This window comes from Zosterops lateralis (assembly GCF_965231275.1).
Source record: "Zosterops lateralis genome assembly, chromosome: 1".
In the NCBI taxonomy this organism is placed as follows: Eukaryota; Metazoa; Chordata; class Aves; order Passeriformes; family Zosteropidae; genus Zosterops; species Zosterops lateralis.
In genome coordinates this window covers 24,869,540-24,895,755 of record NC_139762.1, presented here as the reverse complement: position 1 = coordinate 24,895,755, position 26,216 = coordinate 24,869,540, and the positions used below count along the sequence as shown (strand labels likewise).

Below are 26,216 nucleotides of genomic sequence, written 5' to 3'. Positions count from 1 at the left end.
GTGGTTTTGTATGGATAAACCATCTCTGTCACTGCTAATATTTGCTCTTGCAAACTTTACTGTACAGCTCTGGGAGGGTTTGTCCAGTTTGCTGCTGGTTTGTATGGTGAGTGACAGCTTTGGACAAAATCCAAACCCTACATTAATATTAATTTAAACTGATGTAAGTTAATGGAGAAGAAACAATAATCAGCAGTTAACAACTGTAGTAAGCTGTCCACTCTAGCCATGGGACTTTCATTTAAAAGGTATCTCAGAGGCACTTGACACTGCATGTTGTTTAGGGAAAGGGAATTAGTTCTTTCCTGAGTTATACTTATGTTAAGGAAAAAAATATAGAAAAGTTGTGGGCTTGAAGATGCTAAGAAAAAATTAGTAAGACTTTTTAACAGCTGTTTAATTTTTTTTTTTTTTTTTGTAACAGAAAATGAGAGGCTGTTGTTAGAAAAGTTCTGAAAAAATATTCTGAATACTAATTTTAGTTTGAAATAAGTATGTAGCAACACAGTATTTTTTATGAAACTGTAACTAAAGGAAGTTAATAAGTGTATAACCTGTTCATTTGGTGAATTTACTTACTTCTATTAATTAAATGTACTTTGTATTGTGTTCCCCATTTATTACATTCTGTGTCATGTTTGCTGTGGCTGCCGGGGAAGGGTTATGATAAAATCAGAGGCAATGAAGATGGGTCCTCATCTAACAGGTGCTCCACTCCCTTTGTTCTTTGTATACACGTATTCAAATAACATAAGGCAGGCGACAGGATAGGACCTGTTAACTCATTGCTGATTTCCCTAGCAAATAAACCAGCAGCTGCAGGTCCAAGCCCTGGCTCAGTGCTGAGAAGCTGGCATTTGTGTGGGACAGGATGCTTTCATGGAGCCCTTTAGCCAACTTTTTTTGGGACTTACAGTACAAGATATATTTTCTGCTTGTAGGTAAGATACAGTATGAATTATATTTGATTGTCATTGGGGAAATCTTAATTGATTCTCTAAGATTTATCATTATAAATTTAAAGATATTTCTGTTGTATTGTCAGATGTTTGATTTCAGGAAGGTAGCCCAAAAGCTTTTCATCAAGTAGTGGCACCTTTTCTTATGAGTGAAGCTAAGGTTTTAGCAGCTGAACAAAAATGAATGCTATACGTAATCTACATGTAAAACATAGGTATTGATTAAATAGGTACTATTACATTTTATTGAGTAACATATACATTGTGCATTCTTTTTAACAAGTAATGCTGGACAGGTTCTAAACCAAAGATTATACACTGTTACACACTTCTTTAAAAATATATTGAGACAGTACTGATACATTATTTTTCATTCATATGTAATATCTAAATATAATTGGTATTGAAACTAAATTAAGCTTTTAGTCAACTGAAGAATATCTCTCCATTAATAGTGCATTTGTTTGGTGTCTGGGTGCAGGTTTTGTAAGTGTGCATTTATTATCCATGCGGTAGATAAAAAATAGATGTTCTATGTGCTTTGACAAATATCCTGTGATCAAATGTTAGATAAGTTTATTTCTACAAACTACTGTAATCACCTTTTTCTATATTTAATTGGTGTTTTAAATGTTAACAGAGGAAATATATTACAAATGTAGTGCATTCTCTAATCATTCACGTATAGGAACAACTTTTATCTTCTTTGTCAACCTCACAGTTCTAGGTTATTATAGAATCACCTAGTTTCCTTGATTTTGAGCTCAATACTTTTTCAAGACTTTTGGCTTCATAATGATTGGTGGTTTATATGACTATTATTGTCTCTCTTCTTCAAAAATTAAAAATATTTGGTTGACGAAAAACAGCGACTTTGTCCTTTATCTACTTTACCACTTTATTGGATATTTTGCATTAAAATCCTAGAAGAGTTATTGTCATGCAAGCAGGGTGCTTTAGAGTACCGGTTTATTCACCAGGAAGCCTTACATCCTTACCCAGATATACACATTTTCTAGTAAGGGAAATGTGTTGCTCATACTTCATATCATGATGAGAATCAGGTGCATTGGAGACATGACGCAAAGGCCACTGAAGGTATTGACCTCAGCAAATAAAATTAAATCCTCTAACAAAGCTCAGTGGAGCTTTTTCTTGGGCAAAAATCCCAGTCCAGGGAAGAGTATGCCCAAATTTTCTGTGGTATAAATGGAGGTATAAAAATTGCAGATTTCTTGGACCATTACAGCTGGGTTGTTTGGTTGGGATTTTTTTTTCCATAATTAAACTTACTTGTAAAAAGGGAAAAAATATTTCACTGATATTGTGACATTTTGCACCAAGTTCAGGAGAGCTAAAGGGCTCTGGTGAACTCTGGTGAAAAGCAGTTGACAATCCAAACTCACTTTGACAAGATGTGCATGTTAAATTCAGAGAATGCTAAAACCTCGCCAGGCAGGTTTCAGTTGATGTTATAAACTTAAAAGTATGTCATAGTTTTCTATTTAAACTAGAACTGCAGCCCTTGTTTTATGTCAACAACAATTCTGTTGTGCTTGCTAATACTGGTGATAGCAAATTGAGATGGAAGCAAAGCACAGATCACTGAGCTCCAAATGGAGGTCATTGTGGTACGGCCCTTACGATCATTATACAAAAATTATGTTTTGGAATTCCATCGTTATGGAAAAAAGTGTATTATGTTCGTAAAGCTGTAGGGATAGGCTTAAATGTTATGGAATTTGGGCCTGCTAAATATGAATTTAGTTTGACATGTTGCCTTGATTTTGCTATTTACATTATTTCAATTAGTCGTAACAGTCTCCAGTCTAAATTAAAAATCATAATTAGTCTAATACAAGTGAATCATAGAACCCTTTAGGTTGAGGAAGACCCTAAAGAGCATCAAGTCCAGCCATAAATCTAACACTGCCAATTCCACAATTAAAGCATGTTCCTGAGCATCACGTCTAGACATCTTTGAAGTACTCCCAGGGAAGGTGACTCTTCCACTTCCCTAGGTGCCCCCATTCCAGTGGTTGACAACACTGTTGGTGAAGAGAATAACCCTCTCAATGAAAAAATATTCCAGGCTGCAGAAGACATGATCTCTGCTAAGACCAGAATACTTCCATCACTGCTCTGTAAAACTCTTGCCTTTGATAGAACACCATTATCGAATAACTTGCCCCAGTTTCAGCCTGCCTTCTCCCTTGCCCTACCAGCCTTGGGGAAGCTCCTGTGGGATGTTGGCACTCCACAAAATCATCCCAGCAAAGCCAGAGAGAGCAACAAGAGCTGGAGTTATCCAGAGCCACTCCTGAAAGGACTGAGAGGAAAATGGAGTTTCTGCCCTCAGCATCTCTGGTCCTAGCTAAAATAATTTCCTAATTGCAGATCAAAATGTCTTTCCAAGACATTACACAGAGCCAATTTTCCCTGTGAATCAAGCAGAATGAAGTTAATTTGCAGTTTATATTCCAACAGTTTTTAGCTGCAAAGAAAGTAAATTTTCCAGCCCTGATTCTCTTTTCATTGCTCTATTATTCTGTTGCCTTCCATACTGGTGGTCCCAGTTATCCTGGTGCTTGTAAGACCTGCTTAGGTTATGCTAAGTTTTTGCACAAACAGATCTGTGAAAAATATTGTTTGTTTTACGTATTTTATGATGGCACTGGTTCTGTTACTGGCGTGTTGTCCAACAGCACAGTTACCTATCGTGACTGCTAAGTAAACCCAAAAATTGAACATATTTATCATACATAAAAAAATGAATAAGTATATGGACAGACCTTTTAATTACTGATCTCTCTGTGTTTGGGAGATGTTTTTGATTTTATTCCGGTTGATCTAAAAATTGAAATGTGTGGTTATATAATTGGTAGGTTATATGAAGTAGCTCTAGTACATTAAATATTTCATGAAGGATTCTACTGAGGAATTATTCTCTTTCACTCTTTTTCAAGTGCACAACAGCAGTTTAAAGCTCATTTGTACTGTGATGTTGTCAGGGACCATATTAACATCTGAGAAGTGTTAGAAAAACCAACAAAATATTTAATGTCCTGTTAACCAGAGACTAGCAAGCCTTGAGGAGTTGTGCAGTGTTAGAAAATTGCAAGAACAACAGGCTACGAATACTGTTAAAAAGGAGTAGGGGAGCAGGCTTCACTTTGATATGCATCATCCATTTTTGGTTTTTCATCTAGAAAGTTAAGCATGTAAACATATTTGTCCTATATATCCTCCGCTTAAACCATTCCACATTTTTTCTACAATTTTCCTCTTTTTTTTACCCTGTTCTCCTCCTATCTCAGGTGAACCCCAGCCAGTCCTTTGCAAATTAAAGTCCATGCAGCCTGAAGCCCTCTGCCTGCTTCCTCCTTAGCCCCCACTAACAGGGGCATGCCAGACTTTCTGTCAAATGATTTCACTGTCTTTTTGTATATTTCTCTGTTAGTAATCTGCAGCATTTTCCTTTGGCTTCCCTGCTATGCCCTCAGAAATGTTGTTAGCTGTCTTTAGCTGAGAGCAGTATTGCTCAGCTGTATCAAAAGGGAAGCCAGCCACAAAATTACTTTTTGGGGTAGATTCTGTACAGCACTTCTGGCTACCCATGAACCAGTCCACTCACACTCCATCTGTGCTCTGCTACTTTGCGTGCCCTTCCATGTCAGAGTACCTCTGACATTAATTACTGGCATTACTGCTGTATTTGTAACCATCCCCCCTTTTTCGTGTCCCAACCCTCATCCCTAACAAGTTTGCTTTGCCATTAACTCATGGCAAACAACCATGCTTTGAAATTTGATTATTCTAACCCAAAAGACTTGTACAGATACCATATTATGCTACCAAACTGATTTTTTTTTTCTGTCACATAACCTAGGAAAATAGATGTAAATGAACTTTTAATGATTTCTATCATAAAGAATAGTGGTATGAGAGTAGGAAATTTAAGAAACAAAGTTAATTCTGCATTATATTAATGAACACAGTCACGTATTTTTCATACATTGCTCCTTCTGTCCTTTCCTACTCACCCAGGTAGAAACACATTCCATGTACATCAGCTGGAAAGTTACTTTTTCATTACAGGCATTTGGAAGCGTGTCAAGAATCACAGAATCTCAGGTTTGAGGGACCTCAAGGATCATCAAGTCCAACCAAAAATGATCATTAGCAGGAAAAGAATAGATGGTGCATGGTGAAAGCATTGTGTGTTGTCCTGAGCAGTGCGTTCTCAGTCTCCGGTGTGTTCTTATGCAGTAGCAGATGGATTACTTAAATCAGTTTTTACATTTCTTACTTATAACAGGTTGCTTTTTTCCTAGGGTTTTTTAGCACTTGCAGCATTTTTTTCAGCAGTATTGAACACAAATCTGAGCAACCAAACCTGCAACTAGAGTCAATTGGAGTTGAACATACTAGAACATCTTGAACATACAAAAATGTTTTTATATGTATTTGGAAAAATTGTGTCCTTAATATTTCAAATTGGTCATCCAAAATGAGTCTGTATTTTTGCTGTTAATTTTCTCTGGGCCTAAATTCTTCATCTCTAAAGTCCTATCAGTTAAAATGGTGTTGTGAGATCCATTTATTAATGTCAATTCTTTACATGATTGCTGTTCTCATGAGTGCCTTGGAAAAGTTAATGCGAAAATCAATCAGTTAGTCCCAAGACTAAAGCTTTAATAGTGTTCTATAAATATGTCTTAGGCCATCACAAGGAAAAATTATTTTAAAAAATGCACAGGAAAGCAAATGATTAACTGAGGAGTGGCCTTTTTGCACCATAAGAGACAGAATTCTTGGAAAACAGACTTAATCATGTGGCTGAAAATTTCACTTTTGTGCACATCAACAGCAAGATGTAATCCTGCCAATTTTGTAAGACTGGAATACTTGACTTTTGCAACTTTTGTATTGAATTTAGTCTTACAGGTACAGAGCAGTCAGCAATAATAATTATATATAGTCCTAGTCAACATTCATGTAAGTGCTGCTTGTCAGATTTTCAGTAAGTTTCTCAGCATAATTGGCAGAGTACCTAAGAAACTCTTCTGTAGCTGAACCAACCCAGAAAAAAAATCCTAAAAACTGAGTTTACAATCCAACACTGTTAGACAGTATAAGAGCTAGAAATACAAGATATTTTAAAGGGAAGATATTTTATACATTAAGGTAAATGTACATTATCTCATTTTTGTCCAACTTTCAACAGTAGAAGATCCTTCCTTTGGCTTTTTGTATAATTTGAGGCTAGAGCTCTGTAGCTAGATCCAGCTTCACCAAGGTAAATGACCTCTTGCCCCTTATGTACTTAAAATCTGAGTTATAACAATGCAAAAAATTGTAAATTTTAGCCTTGAGAGTTTTTTCACTGTGAGAATTTCTCATTTGAGTTTTCTGGGGTTTCAATTTATGTTTTGGGTTTGTTTATTTGTTTGTTCTTTCATTTTTATGCAGGGATTTGTTCTGCCTTAAAATTGACAGTACCGTCTCATACCATCCATGGTATTGAGGGGCAACCACTTCATCTTTCTGTTGACTACAATTTCAATGCTACAGCTTCTGAAATCCAGATAATTTGGCTTTTTGAGAAGCCTGACAGTAATCCAAAATACTTGCTTGGCTCTGTAAATCAAACAGTACTTCCAGACTTGGAATACCAGCACAAGTTTACCCTTACACCACCAAATGCATCTTTGAGGATTAATCCATTGAATTGCAGTGATGAGGGCAATTACATTGTAAAAGTCAATGTCCATGGAAATGGGATCATAGCTGCAAGTCAAAAGATTCAAGTAGCTGTTGATGGTAAGTTAGTAAAAGATAGTATCTTCATTTTAAAAATAAAATTACAATATTTTGAAGGTCTGGTTCTTAGTATCCAGTTACAATGGTGTCTCATTTAATGCAACTGTACATGAATAAATGCTAACACTTAAGTTATGTTGTTTTCTACTGCTGCAGGAGGAAACACTAAAATATGTTATGCTTAAGCAAAATTAATATATGGATTGATGTTCCTATATTATAAGTAAAAAACTGAAGATGTATAGAAACATTTAAGATGAAATTATACAGACGTCAAAAAAAAATTTAATAAGTTTCTGCTGTGCTATCATGAGCATGCCTTGAATTTCAAATAGTCTTTTTCCCTGAACAACTTTACTTCCCGTAACAAAGAGGAGCCATTGAATTTTGCTGGTGACTGTAGTCCTGTGTCTGTAAAAGAAGCCTAGATCTGAATAATAGAGTACTGAATTTCCCTCTTTAGACTCTGCTCTTTGTACTGGGGACTTAAAAAAAAAAAAAAGAAAGTGGAAATGGGAAAGAATGATCTGAAAAGGATGACAAGAGGCTTCTGTAATTTATGAATTATTGAATTATACAGAGGGAACCCTGTAACTGTTGGGCTTGGAAGGAATAAAGATGAATGACATCTTGAGGTGACAAAGTTGAAGCTGCCATTTAACTCCCAAACCCATCCCAATCTGCAGCAGATTTCAGTGGTGCCCAGTGTGGGCAAAGCACACAGTCGTGGGCAGTCATGCTGAGAGGTCACACAAGGTGGGCAGTCATACTCTGTGCTTTTTTCATTTCCATGGACTCAGTGATTTATATATGAGGCAAGAGGCCATGGTACATGACTGCAGCCTGTATCCTATTACCAGTAATATAAACAGTCTGGTTTTATTTATGTCACATAACAATTCTTACAGTGACCAGCTGAGAATATGGCCTTCTTTTTTTAACCTTTAACTACATTTAAGAGATTAATTTTCAGAGAGAATGATGATTGCTATTTCAATCATCTTAACCATGAAGACTGTAATATAATGGCTTGTCACTTTAACAACTCTTCATATCTCTTTATTTTACAGTTCCAGTCACAAAACCAACTGTACGTACTGAACCATCTTCAGGAGTAGTGGAGTATGTAGGGAATATTACCCTAAATTGTACTGTGGATAAAGGTACAAGGGTAGCTTACCAATGGATGAAAAATGGGAAGCGTCTTCATGCTGGCCCTAATTATACCTTTTCATCAGACAATGCTACACTTCTAATTGTTCCTGCAGTAAAAGAAGACATTGGGAATTACAGCTGTCTAGTATCTAACCCTGTCAGTGCAATGGAAAGTGAGATAATTGCACCAACCATATATTGTGAGTATATGAAATATTCATTGGTATCTTTGTGTGAATGATTTTGCTGGAAGGAGTGCCTCCAAATATGAAAACAGGCAGAAGACAGTTGAGTCAACATTGTATGTGAGCTTGCATTCAAAATGAGCTTGTTTGTAATAGCTCTAACTTAAAACAGGATAATAAAATTATTCAGTGTTGTGTAGTTCAGTCTCTGATCTAGAAGATCAGTCTCAACTGCAGAATTCAAATAGAATCTTCAAGATTTCCACAGATGTCTTCAGGTGTGAGTCAAAGGTTTTACATGAAAATGTTGTAATAAATGGAGACATAAAATAGTATCAAAAAGCTAAGCACGGGAAGTACCAGGCTGAAGGACTGGTATTAGTGGGTTTCCTCAAGATCACTTCAAGTCCAGTCCTTTTTAACACTTACATTAATAGCACCAGAAAGAAGAGAGGGAGTGTCTCAATGAAGTTCATTTATGACATTAAATAGGAGGACTGAATGACTTTGACAGAGTAATAGTCCTGGGATGAAATTTGCTAGTAAAAAAAAAAAATGTGCATGCCCTTTCATAGAACAAAAAACATGAGCTTCTGCTGATAAGGTTGATTAGAAAATAGTCAAGGCAGTGAGCCTAGGTGATTGTGCTATCACAAGGTATCTATGAACTGAAAGTATGATTCAGGCATGAGAAAGACATGTTTAATTCTAGCAATGGATAAAAGTGGGCAATGGATTTCCAACAAGGAAACAAGGGGAGTGCTAATGGCACACAGAAGATAACACCACATTTACAATACTTCATGCAGTCCCCACAGATCCCAGAATACTGACCTTGAACTGGAAAGAAAAGAAGACAGAAATGGAGAAGAGACATAGAGACCTCAGTCAGGTTTAGCAAAATTAGAGCTGAAAGATGTGATTGCAATTCCACATCAAATGGGAAACATGAGGGAGCATTAAGAGTTCCATAAAGACCATTTTTTACAGAAGAATAAACCATGAGGTAGCCAGGTATTTTGACTGGAAATGAGGGCACCTGAGAAACTAATTGAGTTGGAGGAAACAGAAGATTGATTTAATCACCATTCAACAATGATATGGCAAGTCTTATGGCCTTCTCATTTTGGTCCATGTCAGGAATTCCCAGTGCCTCCTCAATTTTCAAGTAGCACATGCTACACATATGTGACTGAGTTATCCTTCTCAGAGGAGAGCTGAAATTTGAAAGGCCAGGACCTACTTTGCCACCAGTCCTATTCAGATATAGCCAGTTTACCCAGTGGCCCAGTCTGGAATGGGCACTGTAAGGACTGGAACTGGATTCCTGTCCAGGCAAGGGCTGGTGTTCATTCCTGCTTTCTCCAGGTTCTGGCAGCTAGCAGCTGGTAAGCAGCTCATGCTCAACTTGTTATGATTGCACTACTAACATATTCAGAACCTACATCTCTTACATCTGTAGCTCTCATATTTTCCTCCTCCTCCTTTCATCTCCTATCATCTCTGGTTATCTGTTCTGCTAGTTGTTCAGGGGGTTTTGTTATAACTTGGAAGAATTGGATAAGGGGATGACTTACATCTAAAGTATGGGGGAATGGTCTCTACACTGCACCATGAGAAAAGAAAAAAACTGCCTAAATTAGCAAAGATTAACAAGGACATTGTTAGATATGAGCTGATATAAGATTATGTGTAGCTTATAAAATTGACAGCAATGCAGACTTGAAGATGAAGAAGCACTTGCAAGGAGTCCTAAACAAAGCAAATATTAATTGAGCTTCCATCTCATTACACAGAGGAATCATGATAAACAAGGAAATAATGATAAACAAGGAAACAACCAAAGAAATAAATAGAACTTTAACTTATCATTACTGTCGTTTAAAAAAAAAAACTTTCCTCAAAGTAGCAAATTTTTATATGCCTGCTTTTGTAGAGCCACAATCTCAGCTCACTTATGTGCTTAAAGTGCTGAGAATGAAACCTGAAGCTATATGAATGCCGTTCCTCTACTTCGTTTCTCACTTTAATGAGCCGTGAATTGGCCTTGTACAGGTCTGTCTTCAAAAAATACCTACATAGAACTTGGCGACACTGTATCCAGCCTGATAGCCTTCTTCCCATGCAATGAACTCGGGTCAGGCTAAAAGAACATCTGCCACTCTTGCTACCTTTCAGAGCTGTTGCACAGCTCGTGAGAGATTTTAATTTCTGACCTGTTAGACTAGAGATAGTCTCCAAAGCACCAATCGCACTGACAGGTGTCTGGGACACTTGTTCTGTCAATGTGTGTGCCCTTCAGTCCCGGCTCTGGTACTGTTTCCTCCCTTCTTCCTCACTCAATTACATGTATTTTTCTGCAAATTTGAAAAATCTTTCCAAGTTCTAAACTACAAACCTGGTTTTGATGTATTGTTTACCAGAATTTTTAAATCTCAAAGTTACTTAAGTGTCCACATTTCTTGAGTCTTTTGCTGTTTAAATGGTTGTGATATACAGCTCCGTCAAAAACCTTGAGATTCACTTTTTCTCCATGTGTGTATGCATTTTCAGAATGTCATTCATCAGAACTGAGGGTTTGCTTTGTGCATAATATAAAATCTGGAAAAAAGTATTAAAAGCAAACAATGTAATGCTGAAAGACCTGTGGTATTCTCTATATCTAAGTCAGTGATGGGAATTGGGGTCTTACTTCCTGAGCTAGATGAAGTCACCTAATTTGGTTCAACCTCTGCCTGCAGAAGTACTTTATCTCCCAGCTCCCAGTTGTCAATAATCCAGACCCAGCCCTGGGATCTCTCTCTGCCATATGTCATTGCTGTGGGGGAGTGACTGCAGGTGGTAAAGAAAAGGTCACTCACGGTAAATACCTGCCATCTGCTTGGAAACTGTAACTGTTTCGTAGTGATAGGAGCAATTGGAAATATTCCCATGGAGCAGTAAATTGTTACTCAGAAAGATTGATTTATTATTTTACACGTCATTTAGTTAACTGGTGTTACTGAGGCAAGAGGCAGTTTTCTGTAGAGAACAATACTGGAAAGGGAAAATAGAGCTGAGGCATCCATGAAGGCTTGTGGCTGTCATTGTGGGTTTTTACTGAGTATGAAAAGTGTTTTTTAATTTATGTCCTAATAATATTATCCTGCTTCCCCATTAGTTATGATGATAATGCAGCCTAGAACACGGCTATTGCAGTCATGTGAATCAGAAACAAATTATTTCAAGACTGGAAGAAGCTGCTGTCCTGTGGGCTGCAGCAGACACTGTTGTACTGTGTTGGTGGAGTTGAGCTCAGCAGACTAAGTGGGATTTTCTTCCTCAAGTCTTCCAAAAGATAGAATATACTTAGTACTAGTGAGAGAATTGTTAATTGCCTGCTTTTCAAAATCATCCTTGGAGCTGTGTATACCTGTCAGATACCCATTGTTTAGGGACCCTGATGTACACAATGCCCAGGAGAGGTAAAATATTGCTCCAGGCAAAGCAGAAGGGTTACCCAATCCATGTGTTAACTTCAGCAAGGAATGCCACTTTTCAGATTTTGCCAAGATTTGCCTATTTCTTAAGATAACCTCTCTGGTTTTTTCAAACTTACTTCCTCAGCCAGTGTGTGTCAGTGTTTGTAAAGGGATTTCTTTCAACTTGCAGCTTTCATTAAAATATAGTTCTCAGTGTTACCTCTTTATGCTGCACAGTTATGATACTGATGAAAAAGCAGAACATAGTTCTGATTCTTTTTCAGACTGTGGAAAACCACCCACTACAGTGGGCACGGAAACCAGTCAGCTGTTCTTACCATTTATCTCTGTTAACACATGTCAAAGTCATATTATCCATGAAAATAAAAGTTAATTCTACTAAGTAGGGAGAATTGGATTGGAAGAACCACTGAACTGCTATGAAAAGTAAAAAAACCTATGTTCCTACCTATAAATAGTTTGTGAGGGGCTTTATTTCATTTTTAAAAAATGTCAAAGGCCAGTACATCCCTTCTCCTTTCAGATCTGAAAAAAGGGAAGTAAATAGCTCTAAGAGGTGAGCGCCTGTGATAAGCTCCCTTTCCACAGAAGCACGCAGCCCAAGTGAAGCTAGCCAAGCCAAAACAGTGGGGAATAGGTCTGTACTTCACAGAAATGGTCATTACAGCGTCAGCTGGTTCTTGGAGACAATAAAGCAAGTGGCACAGGAACTGAAAAGCCTGTGAGGAAGCAGCCCAGAATCTACAACTTAAAGAAAAGTCACAATTCTTCAGAGTGGCCACTGCAGTGTAGGTGGGAGCAGCAATAATTCCTGCTGAAGTGAATTTGTATTTCATTTCCCAAGTAAATATTATACATGATGTTGGCCATTCCTTAAGATGAGACTGCAAAAAGCTTACCACTAGGAAGTAAGTAGAGAAAATTCAAAGATTGACAAGTTTATGTTGTGAAATGTGGACATTTACTTAAAAGTAGACTAAACTGAGGTCATATGTGGTGGTCTATAGTCTTGTGTTGAAGCCTGAACAAACAGAAAAAAAACAGAGGCACACACAAAATGGCCTGATTTGTGCTATGTGCTGGTGGCTTAGGTGTTCTTGAAGAATAAATGAGTCTCATAAAAAAAGACAAACAGTAAATAGAAGTATATATTAGAGAATGTTGTAACATCATCCTGAATTTCCTGGTGGGAACTAAAGTATGAAATATACAAGTGTACAGCTTCATGTAGCAAGAATTTTCCTATTCAAACCCAGCTACATTATCTTAATTCTTCCAGACAACCACAGGAAGGTGGAAAAATTACTAGATTCCAGTGCCTGCAATGGGCACAATACTTTGCCCATTTTGTGCTACACCATTTTGTATGAGGCAGTTTTACTGATCTTCAGGGATCCTACCAAAAAGATATTCTTCATATTTTCATCTTTGGCTCTGTCAGTGTTATGTCTGTGCATTTTTGATTATTCATCTAAGTCCTCAGGGAATTACAAACATTAAAATGATTAGGAGTTTTTTGGTTCATTTTTTTTTAACTAGAAAAAGTTATTTAATAAGGCACACTTGGAGTACTATATCTCTACAATAATTTCTATACTTAAATAACTGTAAAAGCAATTTTAACATGTAAAGACATAAAAGCCCGCAAGACCTGAAGTGTTCTAGTAAAAACAGCAGGAGAAATATGCTTATAATATTAAAATATATATTTTTTCCCTTTCATTTTCCTATGCAGGTTACACTAAAAGTACTCATCTGCTCAATTTTTGAGTAATGAACACATGAGTTTTGAACAGCATATGCTATATCTAATTATATTCAGAAAAACATCTTTCAGCATAAGAACTTGCTTTGAAAAAAAGCATAATTATAGTAGTATTTATCTAAGTATTTTTAATTATTTTATTAAAGTATTATTTAATTATTTAAAGTATTATTTGCTAGTACAAACCTACTAAAATGGGGGAAAAAGTTAAAGTTTATTCTAGCAGTCATTTATGGAAAAAAATTTCTGAACTTATGTAAGGTACACCCCACTCAGTATTATACCTGCAAGTTAGTTCCCTAAATAATTATTAAACTGTAAATTACTGCAGTGAAGGTAACATTACAAGGCCAATTTGTTCACTTTTAAATTTGTAGGGAAATTACTTATGCCAGTAAATTTGACATTGAGGTAGAAATCAAATATGCTCCTGAAGAAGATATGCTCCTTTACTTCATAGAAATCCAGCTGATTTCAGTTTTCATTCTTTTTATCGTACTGAGAAATACATAGACCCATGCTTTTTCCTTAAACAACAATTAGACCAGTATGAAGTGGATGTAGTCTGAGCTAAGCCTAGCACAGATCTAGTTATTGAACTGAAAGCCTTTTCACTGAAATGACTGAATGTTAGCCAGTCTAAAGGCTACTCTTCACTTAAATATTCTAAATTTAGAGATACACTTCTGATTAAATTTTAATTATATACTTTGATTTTCATTTTCTCACTGTGTTTCCCCTTCTTTCCAATGCAGATGGACCTTATGGACTTAGAGTAAAATCAGACAAAGGTCTGAATATAGGGACAGTGTTTACAGTTGACGTGGGGGAAGTTGTACTGTTTGACTGCTCAGCAGATTCAAATCCACCAAACACTTATTTATGGATTCAGAGGGATGACAATATCACTCAAGTAATAAAATCTGGACCCCACCTGGAAATTGTATCTGATAAAGTGGCCCAGAAGACAATAGATTACATGTGCTGTGCTTTCAACAACGTGACCGGAAAACGAGATGAAACTCACTTCACAGTTGTCGTTACATCTGTAGGTAAGAATGTAACTTCATTGCTGTAAAGTATAACGTCTGAGTGGAGTGTCAGCCCCAGAAAAAGGAAGTAATTTTTAGAAGATATATCAAAATTTAGTTTTTGCTAAGAATATAGTAAAGGGGCTTCTGGACATTCCATGGGATACAGATTTTACTTGCAGTATGACACAGCTTGGAATGCAACCCACTAAGACACTGCAGTTTCATGGGATTTTATTACAATGTTCATGTAAATGATTTCATAGTCATATTTATGAATCTCTGGATTGATTGATGGGTTCTGAAGAACCCATATCTTTATTTCTAATACACTGTAACTTCAGCTCCTGTATGATTATGTTCAATAGCAACAAAGCGGTTTTTCAGAAAATCTCCAGAAGCATAGAGCAAAGAACAAGATATCAAGGAAGTCTGATATCTCTTCTCAATACAGATGGATACAAGTATTTCCAGATAAGGAACATATGCTATTAATGTTCAACAAGCTAGACTAGATTGCCTGTTAGAAAATTTAACAAAGCAATTTCACTTGTGCTGAGCAAAGAGCTAACAAATTTGTTAGTCTGGTAAACAAGAAGAGATGTCCATGATTCAGGCTACTTACTGATTCATCATGAATCCAGGGCTTTCAGTATGCTGGAAGTAAGATGGGTTGCAATTTCATAGTAAGAATACTGCAGTCAAAAACTAAATATTGTGGTTAGTAGTGAAAGAAAATGCAACCGGAACTATGTGTTGATAGAAATAAACATGATTTTTCTCCAGGAAGTTCATGTAAGATCTAATATTCAGCTGAAATTTCCTTTCAAGGGCCAAAAAGGAGGGAAGACTCCACAGCTTCATGTTTAGTTGCACTTAATAGATTTCCTAATTACAAATATTTTACTTAAATCTTATTAAAACATTTTATCCTGTGTATTTAAAATATAAAAAGATCATTTTCCCTCTCTGTAGTCATTTTATTTTTTATGAGTGTTTATTCAAATGTCACTAAATGGAGATGTCAAGGCTACACTTTGCAGAGCAGCACTGACTGATTCTAAGAGGTACAAATTCAGACACAATTCATTCTCAGAGATGCTGCTCAGGCTAAATTTTGATTGCAACTGAATAAACATACTAAGCAAAGACTATGATAATTTTCCATATTCTTTTTCCTTACCCCCATAATCCTAGATACAGAGCCTGGACTATGGCATTCAAAATATCAGAAACCCCATTTTCAGTAGCAACAAGAATTTTGATGTTTTAGAAGACCTTACACAACTTCCCCATGGGACAGAAAATCACCTATATGGTGCTATAGATGGCTGCCTAATTAATACTAAAAATTATCAAAAAAACAATTATTTTAATGAGTTACAATTATATCAATAGTTGCACTAAGTTGTTACCCATTTTTAGCCAAGATTCTAAAATAAGATGAGGTATCTCATGTCATTGCTCAGTTTTCAAGGTTAGTCAGCCTGAGTGTGTTAAATGCATGCAAATAGCATGTCTTAGTTTTCTGCACTGATACATCTCTGGAGACGTGGTTCATTGATTCTACATTTGAAATTACTCACTTTAAAGAACAGTTTTAAAGACTTATCTGATTCTCCAGCATTTGGGCTTTTTCTTCCTAAGGAAAGCAGTACACTAAAGGACTATTGAAAAAATCAGTGAAGTTGCAGTGATTTATTTTCCAATATCTTTAGGACACATCTGGCTAGAAATCCTCATATTTAATCTGCATGAAAACCACTGCACATGTAGCCAGCACAATGCCAGTGAATTACATGGAGGTGTAAGTAGATGTAAGCAGTTTCAGTCCTCTGCACAGGAGTTCATCAATACTGGAAACACATCCAGCTAAATAATATACATTTTAATTGTACTAATAAATCTGGCACTAGCAAATACACCACATTAATTTACCTGTATGGATTGTGACATGTCCTTTAATTACATCAATTCTGCACAATTCAGAGCAAAAGGAGGAGATTAAGAATGCACCAGCAAATACGTCTAAAATTTCCTAACTTTCACATTCTTGTCTTTGAAAATTCACTACAAATGTTTTCCATGTGCTTTTAGATATGTGATTATATGCAATTTGTGTTTGTGTTGTATCAGAAAATCCTGCTGTAAAAGTCCTGCTAATCCATATCCCAGCAGAAGACCTGAGCAAAGTAAATAAATATTTTGAATATATTTAGATGTGAATAAAAACAACATGGTGAAGTCACCATCCTTGGAGGTGTTTAAGGAAAGACTGGACATGGAACTTAGTGCCATATTGATCTTTGGTCATGGGTTCGACTTGGTGGTCTCAGAGGTCTTTTCCAGCCTAACTGATTTTGTAATTCTGTGATAATTTATTGGTTTCTGGTGTGGTTTGATAAACAACAAGACTGTCAGTGATCTGAAAATCTTCAGAAAAAGTCCAATGAATCTTTTGTCCTCTCCTACTTTATACCTCCTCCTACTAGGAGGATTTCCCTCCAATCTAGCACAAGTTGTTCTCTCATCCTCTTTTTCGGTTGTTAAGTGTCTCTATTCCTCAAGTTATAATATGCATCTTCTTTTTGTGATGCTGTAATTTGTGGATTGTATTTACTGACTTTCATTTAGCTCTAGGCACTAATCTGCTTTGAAGTCTTTTCTGATATGCATATCACTGCTTTTTCAGTTCAGGAGATCTGTGGGGAAAAATAAATAATACCCATTCACAAGACCCAGATTTTGCATCAGTTTTTTATCTCTATACAGATTTACTACCTTCAGAATAATTTTAAAAGATGCATTTTTCAGTGTCATTGTAGCACATTGTAAAGAACAAGGAACTAAATACTAAATCTCATCTTCTTTGTCACAGGGTTGGAAAAGCTGGCCCAGAAAGGAAAATCTTTGTCTTCTCTTGCAGTAATAACAGGAATTTCATTATTTTTGATCCTAGCTATGGCCTTTTTGTTCCTATTGAAAAGATATCAGCCACATAAAGGTATGTAAAAGTTAAGCATAGTCCAGTTCTTCTTTTAGACCATTGGAGCAAAAAGAGTAACTTTTTTCCTTCTTTTTTTTCAGTGATACAACAGAAGCTACAGAGCAGGTAGAAAAACAATTCATCCTAGGTCTAAAAGTACTTTCCATCCAGAGAATTGCATTTTATCATATTAATTTTCTTTCCTTGGCTTATGATGTCAAACTGAGAAACATGTTTATGTTTTCTAGGGCAGAGGCTGATTACAGAAAGGCACAGGCATTTTCAGGTAATAGTAATGAAATAAGTGTGGGCATAAGGTCAAAGTCCATTCCTAAAAAGAAAAATAGCATCCCCACTAACAGAAAAAAAAAAAAAAAAAAAAAAAAAAAAAAAGAAAAAAAAAAAAAAAAAAAGAGGAGAGGAAGAAAAGTGCGTTTTTATGTTGGGTTGGGTTGCACTCCTCTATGATTGGCTAATTAAGATAAGACCTAAATGAGAAGTCAAACATGGTTTTAGCTCATACCTGGAGCTCTTAGCAGTATGCACTGTTGTCTTGAATTCTACCTATTAATCCCTGTATTCTGGGATTGGAATACCTGTATTCCACTGTTGTCACCAATATGAATTAAATCAGTGTTATTCTGGGATAGTAAGAGGTGATACACCATGGAAGGATCACAACTGAAAATGTTCTTGGCATCAATTGTTATCAAAATCATGAGCTAATGACATTGCAGTATACATATATAGCCTTCTACCATATTCTGTACTGCCTTTCTCTGTGTTGTCAGGACTCAGAGTGTTTTTTGTTCCCTGACTCTTTTCTCTCCACAATTCTTCCCACATGATCCTAGGCAGGAGATGCTAGAGACCAGCCATTCTTTGGAAGGATATAACTTTTATTCCCATTCCTTTCTATCAAAGCATCAGAGCAGACCATAAAGTGCTACATGCACAAGTATAAGGAAGTATATGAAGCTTAGGAAGGTAGGACATTCAACTGAGCACAGAGGGTCGATCAAAGTCATAGCAAAGCATAGGACTCGACATTGTTGTTAGTGCTGCAACCTTTCATGTGGAATGATGCCCAAGAGACAACCAAGAGCCTCACATCTCTTGGACAGTGGGAGGGTAGAGAAAGAGACTAACTACACCTAAATACAAGCTGTGTCTGAAGTCCCAAATAATAATGAGGCACCTATTGGTATCGTGTTCCCTTTTATTATTCTCAGAATTGTAAAATATTCAGGTAGTACTGCCTTACTACACTGTAGATGTGCTGAGTTTATTAATTCAGCCTCACTTCCATGGGAGGAGAAAGTAAATTGGTCATTTTACCTTCCAGAATAGAGAGTATGAATGTCTCTACCAAAATTGTTGCTGAAGTTAGCAAGAGGCTCCTCACTGGGTAGAAGGTGTGGGAAATCACCAAGTACCATGCACACCAGCTCTGCAGTTGTCCTGCTTCGCTCCACATCAGTTTAGGAGCTTGGCAGGAAATGGTCAAAAGCAGATCACATAAGTGGTATTTGGATGTTTTAAAAATTAAGGCAAAATGCCTTGCCAGTCATTATTTTCCAGGTTCCTAGAAGATATCTTTTTTAATCTTTGTTCTAACTTTAGGTCATGAAAATGCTTCAGATGATTTTGGGATATATGAGTTCATCGCTTTTCCAGATCTAACCAATGGTTCTAGGGTATGTGATTTTACATCATAAACAGACAGTTTCTCTTCTGTTTCTCTAGGTATACTAAATATTTGTACCAGAATCCTTCTGTAGGTTTGCTTTTGTTGCTTCTTATGGATGTCTGTATGACATCATATTCATGGCTATTGTTTATCCAGCACTTGCTCTTTCTTTCCTGTGTTACTAGTTCACTACTTTGTAATCAACATAGTGAAGTAAGGAATAACCAAGCTCTAAAGACAGCAATCTCCATTCAACTACCCTATATTAAAAGAATATTAGTAGTGTTGGGTAGCTGGGTAGCATTGAACCTCCCGTGTCACACAGGCAAGCATACTGTTGTGATGCCATTTTCTCCTTTGACCCTAATATTTCTGCTCTGCAACATTCAGCCCTGGCAGTGCAGAAAAGTCGCAGGGAGTTATTTAAAGTGTAAAAGTAAGGTAAATCTCAGCTGTATTTCACAAAAATTGGTTTCATGTATTGTGAGGGAGGAGTTAAGCAAAGGAATTTTGCTAGCAGAAAAAGAATCCTGCAACATTTGCTGTTTTCTTGCATTGTGTCTTTGCTGATATTACTGCATAGCAGTTGGAGATCATTCTGATATGGTGTAAAAGGACAAAAAAAAATCAGAAAGAGGGCCACAAAATTTAGAGACAATGGTAAAATTAGGAGGAAATAGAAGAAAGACTTGCCCTTGGCTACGGAAAATTGCCAGCAATGTAATCTTGTACCTTTGGAGTGCATCAATCTGGTCAGGTAGGGGAGAGCTCTTAAAGCACGGTCACAGGGTCACATTGTCACACCTTCCTGATTCATTTTAGTCAGCAGAGAACAGGGAAAATAAGAAAATTGAGATAATGAAGAACTGGAAGTTTGGTATAGGCAGATATAGGCAGAAAGACTGGTAATTCCTTATGGATGTGGAGTCTAGGTAAATCTCTTGTCATGACATAGGAGGAAATTAATACACTTAACATGGTGAACAATCAATATTACTTGATTTATGGAAATTACATGCATTTTTCTCTCTTTGACAGGCCAGTGGGAATTTTATGCTGAAGCCATGTCCTGAATATTTACTGCTTTTTTACTCCTGCTTTTCTCTTTATTAAATGTTCCTTTCTTGACTTGTGGTATTTTAATATAACATATATTCTGTATTAAATGCAAAAGCTGCATCCTAAACCTTTTAAGGGGCTAAATGAATTTAAAACTATTACTTGCTTACTATTAATGTGACAAGAACTTGTCCAAAATGAAGTATAAGCTAGCAGAGATTACCTGTTCAATCCACAAGCCAAACTGATGAAAAATTTTAAAAATTACAAGTTACATTAACAGTTTAATTTCTGTTGAATCTTTTCATTTATATACTTAAAGTAGGAATACACTTTGTTGGTTTTAGGTTCCAAGTCAATCTGTTCCTGGCCCTGACTTTGTTGCAGCCCAGGATATGCTAAGTACAGTTTATGAAGTTATTCAGCACATTCCTGAGCAGCCACAAGAAGACCACCAACAGTAAGTTACAGACTCTGTTCACTCACATGATAGCTCAAAGACAAATACTTTTGCATCCTGAAAAATTTACATTTTGGTAGCTGTTTTTTGATTCCACTGAGAGGGTTATGGAAGGAAATATATAAGCTACCTTAATTCCTCCACCATTTCCTATCCAATCCCATCCCTCACTTCTCCTCAAAACTCCAGTCTGTTGTTTCATTATGCCAGTTTTGTTAAAAAACAAAAGGTAAGTTCCTCAAATGCAGCTTCAAATGAAAATTCCCACTTAATTTAATAGAGCACTGAAACATCAGCATTTCCTGGTGAACAGGTTAAATATTCAATCAAAGCATTTTAATTGGTAGCATGGCCTCCAGACCTCTCAGCCGTGTGCAAAGTAGAATTAGGGTGGAGGTTTTTGCAATGTTGAAACTGGTCAGCTGAATAATAATCATTGTTGTTAAAATAGTCACTGAAATACTAACAGACTAGTACTTGAGTAAGAAGTGTGTCCATAGAAAAAGAATTCTTGTTGTGTGGAACCCTGACTGGGAACTCCACAGAAACACTTTTGCTGACTTAAATACCAGGAAGGCCACAGCACGTTGTGCTTATGTCTCACAGACCTGGCTTTGTTCAAATAACCAACTGTATATCACTCCCTAGCATAAGAAGGGTGAATACACTAAAGTTTTTGTAATTGTGGTATAGCTGCCATAAATCTATTGTGAATATAGTCTTTCTTACAAATTAAGAACAGCACATAAGACTTTATTTGGTAACAAGCCTATTATATCTCATTTTCTATGTCTTTTTAATGTGTTCTCTTTCTTTTATAGTTGAAAAGAAAAATACATACTGTTAACAATATGCTAATCAGTTGGTTGAGTAATCACAATGTTTATGTGACTGCATTAGCATGCAGTACTTACACTACAAAAAATTTAGTTATATCTTAGGTTATGTCTTCAACTGTGTGTCCAAGTTATGTATGTAAACACATAGCCATGCTATGTCCAAATAAGCTGGTCAGTGAGAAAGCAGCACTGAACTGCTAATGATGTTTTTGTTCTGCTCAGAATTTTTCACTTTGAACCCTAGGAATTTTAAAGCCAGATGTAAAAAATACCATTCATAAAGTAGGTATATTCTTGCTCTTCCTCGTACATGTCTTCCTTCTCAACTTTCTCACTGATACATGACCCCTCTGAAAAAAGGAATAAATGCAATACAAAGGTAACTTGAACTTTGTGACAATTCAGTTTTCAGCTTAAACTTTGCAAAACATATTCTGTAGTTGTAAAGGACTCATTTGCATAAACCAATTTTGCTGCTCTTTTCATATTTCATATTTTGAAAAGGAAACAGGAAAAAGTTTTTGCTAATAGCACAAAATCTGCTAAGCATGATACTGGGCAAACTACTCAGATTAGAAGGACCACATACATGAATTTTCCAATTCCTGACCTGCTGAGAAGGAGCACTCTGAGAGATAAATAAATAAGGAATGACTAAGTCAATACTGGTGCTTACAGCAGGATGCTTCAATTTCAGTATAAGGGAGAAACAAAACACCACAGAACAAAGAATGAAGCTGGGAAAGTAATTGCAAACTCCTGTAGTGCAAAGTAATGATTACTTATGGATGAACCCCACAGACTCGGGATGCAGTCATCTGTACAATAATCAGCAATATTCATGGGAAAAATTATACAAAACTTGCCTGCACTCTGTTTATGGCAGGAATCTCTCTTTGTACAAAGCCAAAGGACAGATATTACGGGGCCCAAACAGATTTGTTAGCTAAGTGGTCACTTTATTCTTATTCCCAGTGCTTCTAAATGAAACTGCTGTGATTCCACAAATTTATTAAAATAAGTATGTAAAGCAAAATCAGTCAAAAGTAAAGTTTAATTCTCAGATTTACAGTTTGAGAATCTTCAAATCCCGTCTTTGAATGTAACTTCACCAGAATTAGCAGGTGTTCTCTGTCTTGCTCTTAGAAATTCCAGTGACAGTACCAGCAAATTTGTAGACTAGCCAATACCTAACACCTGAGAATAGTTTTTCCACCTCTCATTGAGCTTTTATCAGCCTTTTTATCCTTTATCCACACATGCGCATATGCCTTTGGCAGCCTAAATAATTACAAAACTTTAGATGGTCCCCAGCTCTTAAAAGGTCGAAATACCACTGGAAAATAATTAAATTCTTTAAACCTCTTGGGTTTGGACTGACAGACTTATAACTTAATCACAGTCAAAGCATGAGGTAAGAGGATAGCTGGCTTTGCACTTTTACATTCATATGCTTCCATTAGTTGCTTTTCACAACAGACTTTTTCAGAATCATCTCCTCTTCTCCTCCAAATTATCAAAGAGAAAACACAAAATCAGATTTTGAGGGTACTGTTCTGCTTCATCTCTGGGCTCCACAGCTACAGGGAGTTACAGGATTGTCATACACTCTAGTTTTTCATTAAATAGATTCTTTTAAGCCATTTTGGTTTGATTCTTTTCCTGCCCTTGGACATTTTTTTTAAAAACTAAATATAAATCCTTTGACAAACTGAACAGGTTCTGCCATGTATGGAAGAAATCCAAAGATGTCTGCCAAAGCTAATGAGTGAGAGGTTAAGCACTGATAGCTCATAACTGTTCCACTAAAAACTGTTTGTAACTTAGGTTTCATTTTCACACCAAATGAAGATAATTTTACATAATCTTCCTCTCCTCTGATCCATACCATTTCTCTCATGTCAATCATTAACCATTTCACAAATTTCTGCTCTGGCAGCTGTTAAAGTGCAGTAAGGACGCAAAGCCTTGCCAGGCATTTCAGCACAGGGCTGTACTGTGGACTGCACTGGCTCAGTCCATGGTTACCACCACCCTTTAGCAGGTATATATTATTGTTGCACAATATGAGCAGCTTGAAATATCTGTACAGAAAGAGCAGCAATGCAGGTTGCCGTATTACCCATTATGTTATTCATGGCTCAAACCTGTGCTCTCTCTTAAAAACTAGATACTATACATGCTTAAAATTCAGTCAAAAATCAGCCTGCTGCAAATATGTGCCCAGAGATCTTATTCAGGCTGAAGAATTTTGTTTAGAGCTGCTGGTTTGCTTACATGTTTGCAACAGTTCTTTTAAAGGAAACAAAAACAGCATTGTGGACAAGTATTATGCTTATCTATGTATATGTTCTTTCCTAGATGTATATGAAGATACAGGAAGAAGAAATCAAAGCATCTGAAAATACCAAAGTTACTTCTTCTTCTTTATAATGTATAGAAGGAAACACCAACAACACCAAGAGTAGCAAAAGCTTGTGCCACCTTGCCTTAAAATAGCAATTTCTCTTAAGACTGACAATCCCTTTTCTTGGGGTGCTGCAAATTGCCCATTTCTTAATTCTTTTTTTAAGTAATAATTCCTTGGGACATTTTTAATTCTTTCTTCTTTTTTTTTTTCCTTATCAGTGAATACAAAAGACAAAGGGATAGCTTAAAAAATGCACTATAAAACCTGCACCTTTTTTAAAAAACAATCGGCAGAGGCACAAGAAGAAACCAGGCCCAGGATGCCATCCATGCTTGTTTTATTTTAAAAAATAGCAAAAAATAGGAAACAGAAGGTTTTTTTATTTGAGTTGACTTTCACAGGAAAAGTCATGCTCCACACTGGCATGAAAAATAATAAATGCAGTATGTCAGATTGCAAAATATATTTGGGGTTTAGAATAAAGTCATTCTTTTAAACTCATTTAATATGACATAATTTTCAAGCATAGAAACAGATCTGTCAGGCAGTTACAAAAATGTACATATGTATATTATTCAGAAAAATGTGTTCATCTGTTTCCTTTGCATTTCAACTGGTTTTCTATTTGCTGCTGAAGAGCCTGTTTTTCATTGACTCTCATTCAAATTATTTCCAAAAGCTGCAGAAAGTTCAGGCTATTTGTATATTAAAATAGTTCTCCAGTACAAATGAAACTAATTTTACTTTGTTTAAACAGTGTGCTACAAGTCCCTTTGCAAATAGAAGAATGCTCTTCCAGAAGCCTCTTTAGCTGCTTCTAAATCCTGCAGTAAAATTCACTATTATTTCCACAGGGTCACCTATTAGTTGGTGTTAGCTGCAGTCAGGGAAAAGAGGAAATATGAACTGAATTAACCTACAGAAAAAAAAAAGTTACTTCAGGAATGGTTAATTGTGCAGAAAATCATTATTGCAAGTAATGAGAAAGCATACATTGTGTCCACCTTTTAAGACAGGCTGTATGGTATTATTTAAAGCACTCTGTATTACGAAAAATAATTTGCACTTAATAAAAATACCTCCTTAATCCATATTTACTAAACATTTTTCCTGTCTCCATCTTTCAAAGACAAGGAAAAATAGCATGGTTTTCAGTGAGCATTCTGATCTTGTGAGACTGAAAAAAAAAGGGGAAAACTGCACCATTGCGTGTGAGGAAAATAGGATTTGGCATTTCACAGAGGCAGCACATGAAGCCCAAATATGCAAGTAGTAGTGACATGATCTCAAAAATAATGTAGTCACCAGATTTGCTCCTTAAGAAAGAGACATCTGACATGAAGGCATCAGGCAGAGGCTCTAAGTAGAAACATTTGGGCAGAACTCTGAAAGACTGAGAAGCTTAGAGAGTTCCCCATAAATTCCTCCATTGTTCAGTCAAAGCTGATTTCATGTGTGTTTCAAATCAAGACAGCTCTTTGGGATTTGCAAAGTCTGAATTTCATCCTTTTTTCTCCTCCTCTTCTTACTGGAGTGATAATTTTAATTGCTCTGAAGGGAGTATGCTAATTTCTGAAGTGTTTGAGACCATTCCATCTTACCACATTGGATGTCACTACAGGCCACAGGGCAGGAAATGCAGATAAATTAAGAGAAAGTAGTTTCTCCACCTCTGGACTCTCTGTATTTAAAACTGCCAATTGTTTACATTTTTAAAGCTTTTTCTGGGGGGGAAAAAAAGTCAGGTCAATATCAGTTCCATTCTACAATTTTTTAAGCTCACCTAAGCCCATGCCTAAGTGCATTTTTAAGGTCCCAAAACATTTTGTTGCAGAGTCTGTGCTCATGTCTCAATAATAGATGAAGAAACTGATTTGGATTTAGCCATTCATCAGTGATGGGAGATGACTTCAGTAGTCCAACACAGAAGTCCGCCTTAACAGTCTTTTAAACGTCTGAAAAATGCCTGTAAAAATAACCGTAAACTTAATAAAACAATTTTGTTTATTTATCACATAATGCCCAATAGTTCTGTGGGTCCATGCATTTTCACAGGAAAGGACACCCATCATTAGGTTTGTAAATAAGAAACAAAAACCTGCCTGTTGCAAGTAAAATGTCCCCTAGAGGCCTTGTACGCAAGTCATGGCTGCCACAATTCTACTCTCCACTTACAACAAAAATTTACAGAGAAAAACTCAACTGGAAGGGAAATTTATTTTACTATAGAAAGAAGAAAAACTGGGTTAAATAATTCTTCTAGATATGGCAGCAGAACCACCTCTGAAAGGAGAAATATGTTATTGAATATGTTATTGAAACAGACAGAGGAGAAACACAGGCAAGTGATCTTCTGCTTATAATATATTGTT

At 36.3% G+C, this 26,216-nt stretch overlaps 1 protein-coding gene across 1 annotated transcript; it reads left to right on the top strand.

Moving 5' to 3' along the window:
- On the top strand, positions 1-26,216 carry HEPACAM2 (HEPACAM family member 2). Its single transcript, XM_083870294.1, has 11 exons — positions 1-106; positions 802-941; positions 6,432-6,782; positions 7,853-8,137; positions 14,125-14,421; positions 17,279-17,404; positions 17,488-17,512; positions 17,635-17,672; positions 19,010-19,083; positions 20,483-20,595; positions 23,796-26,216. The coding sequence occupies exons 2-11, from the start codon at positions 872-874 to the stop codon at positions 23,803-23,805; spliced, it is 1,389 nt and encodes a 462-aa protein (XP_083726420.1). The 5' UTR covers positions 1-106; positions 802-871; the 3' UTR covers positions 23,806-26,216.

Bases quoted from the DNA above. Each gene is read 5' to 3' on its own strand.
- HEPACAM2 (XM_083870294.1), top strand. From the start codon at position 872: ATGCTTTCATGGAGCCCTTTAGCCAACTTTTTTTGGGACTTACAGTAC. The intron at 6,783-7,852 runs GTAAGTTAGTAA...TTTATTTTACAG, and splicing joins GATTCAAGTAGCTGTTGATG to TTCCAGTCACAAAACCAACT. The intron at 17,513-17,634 runs GTAGAAAAACAA...TATGTTTTCTAG, and splicing joins CAACAGAAGCTACAGAGCAG to GGCAGAGGCTGATTACAGAA.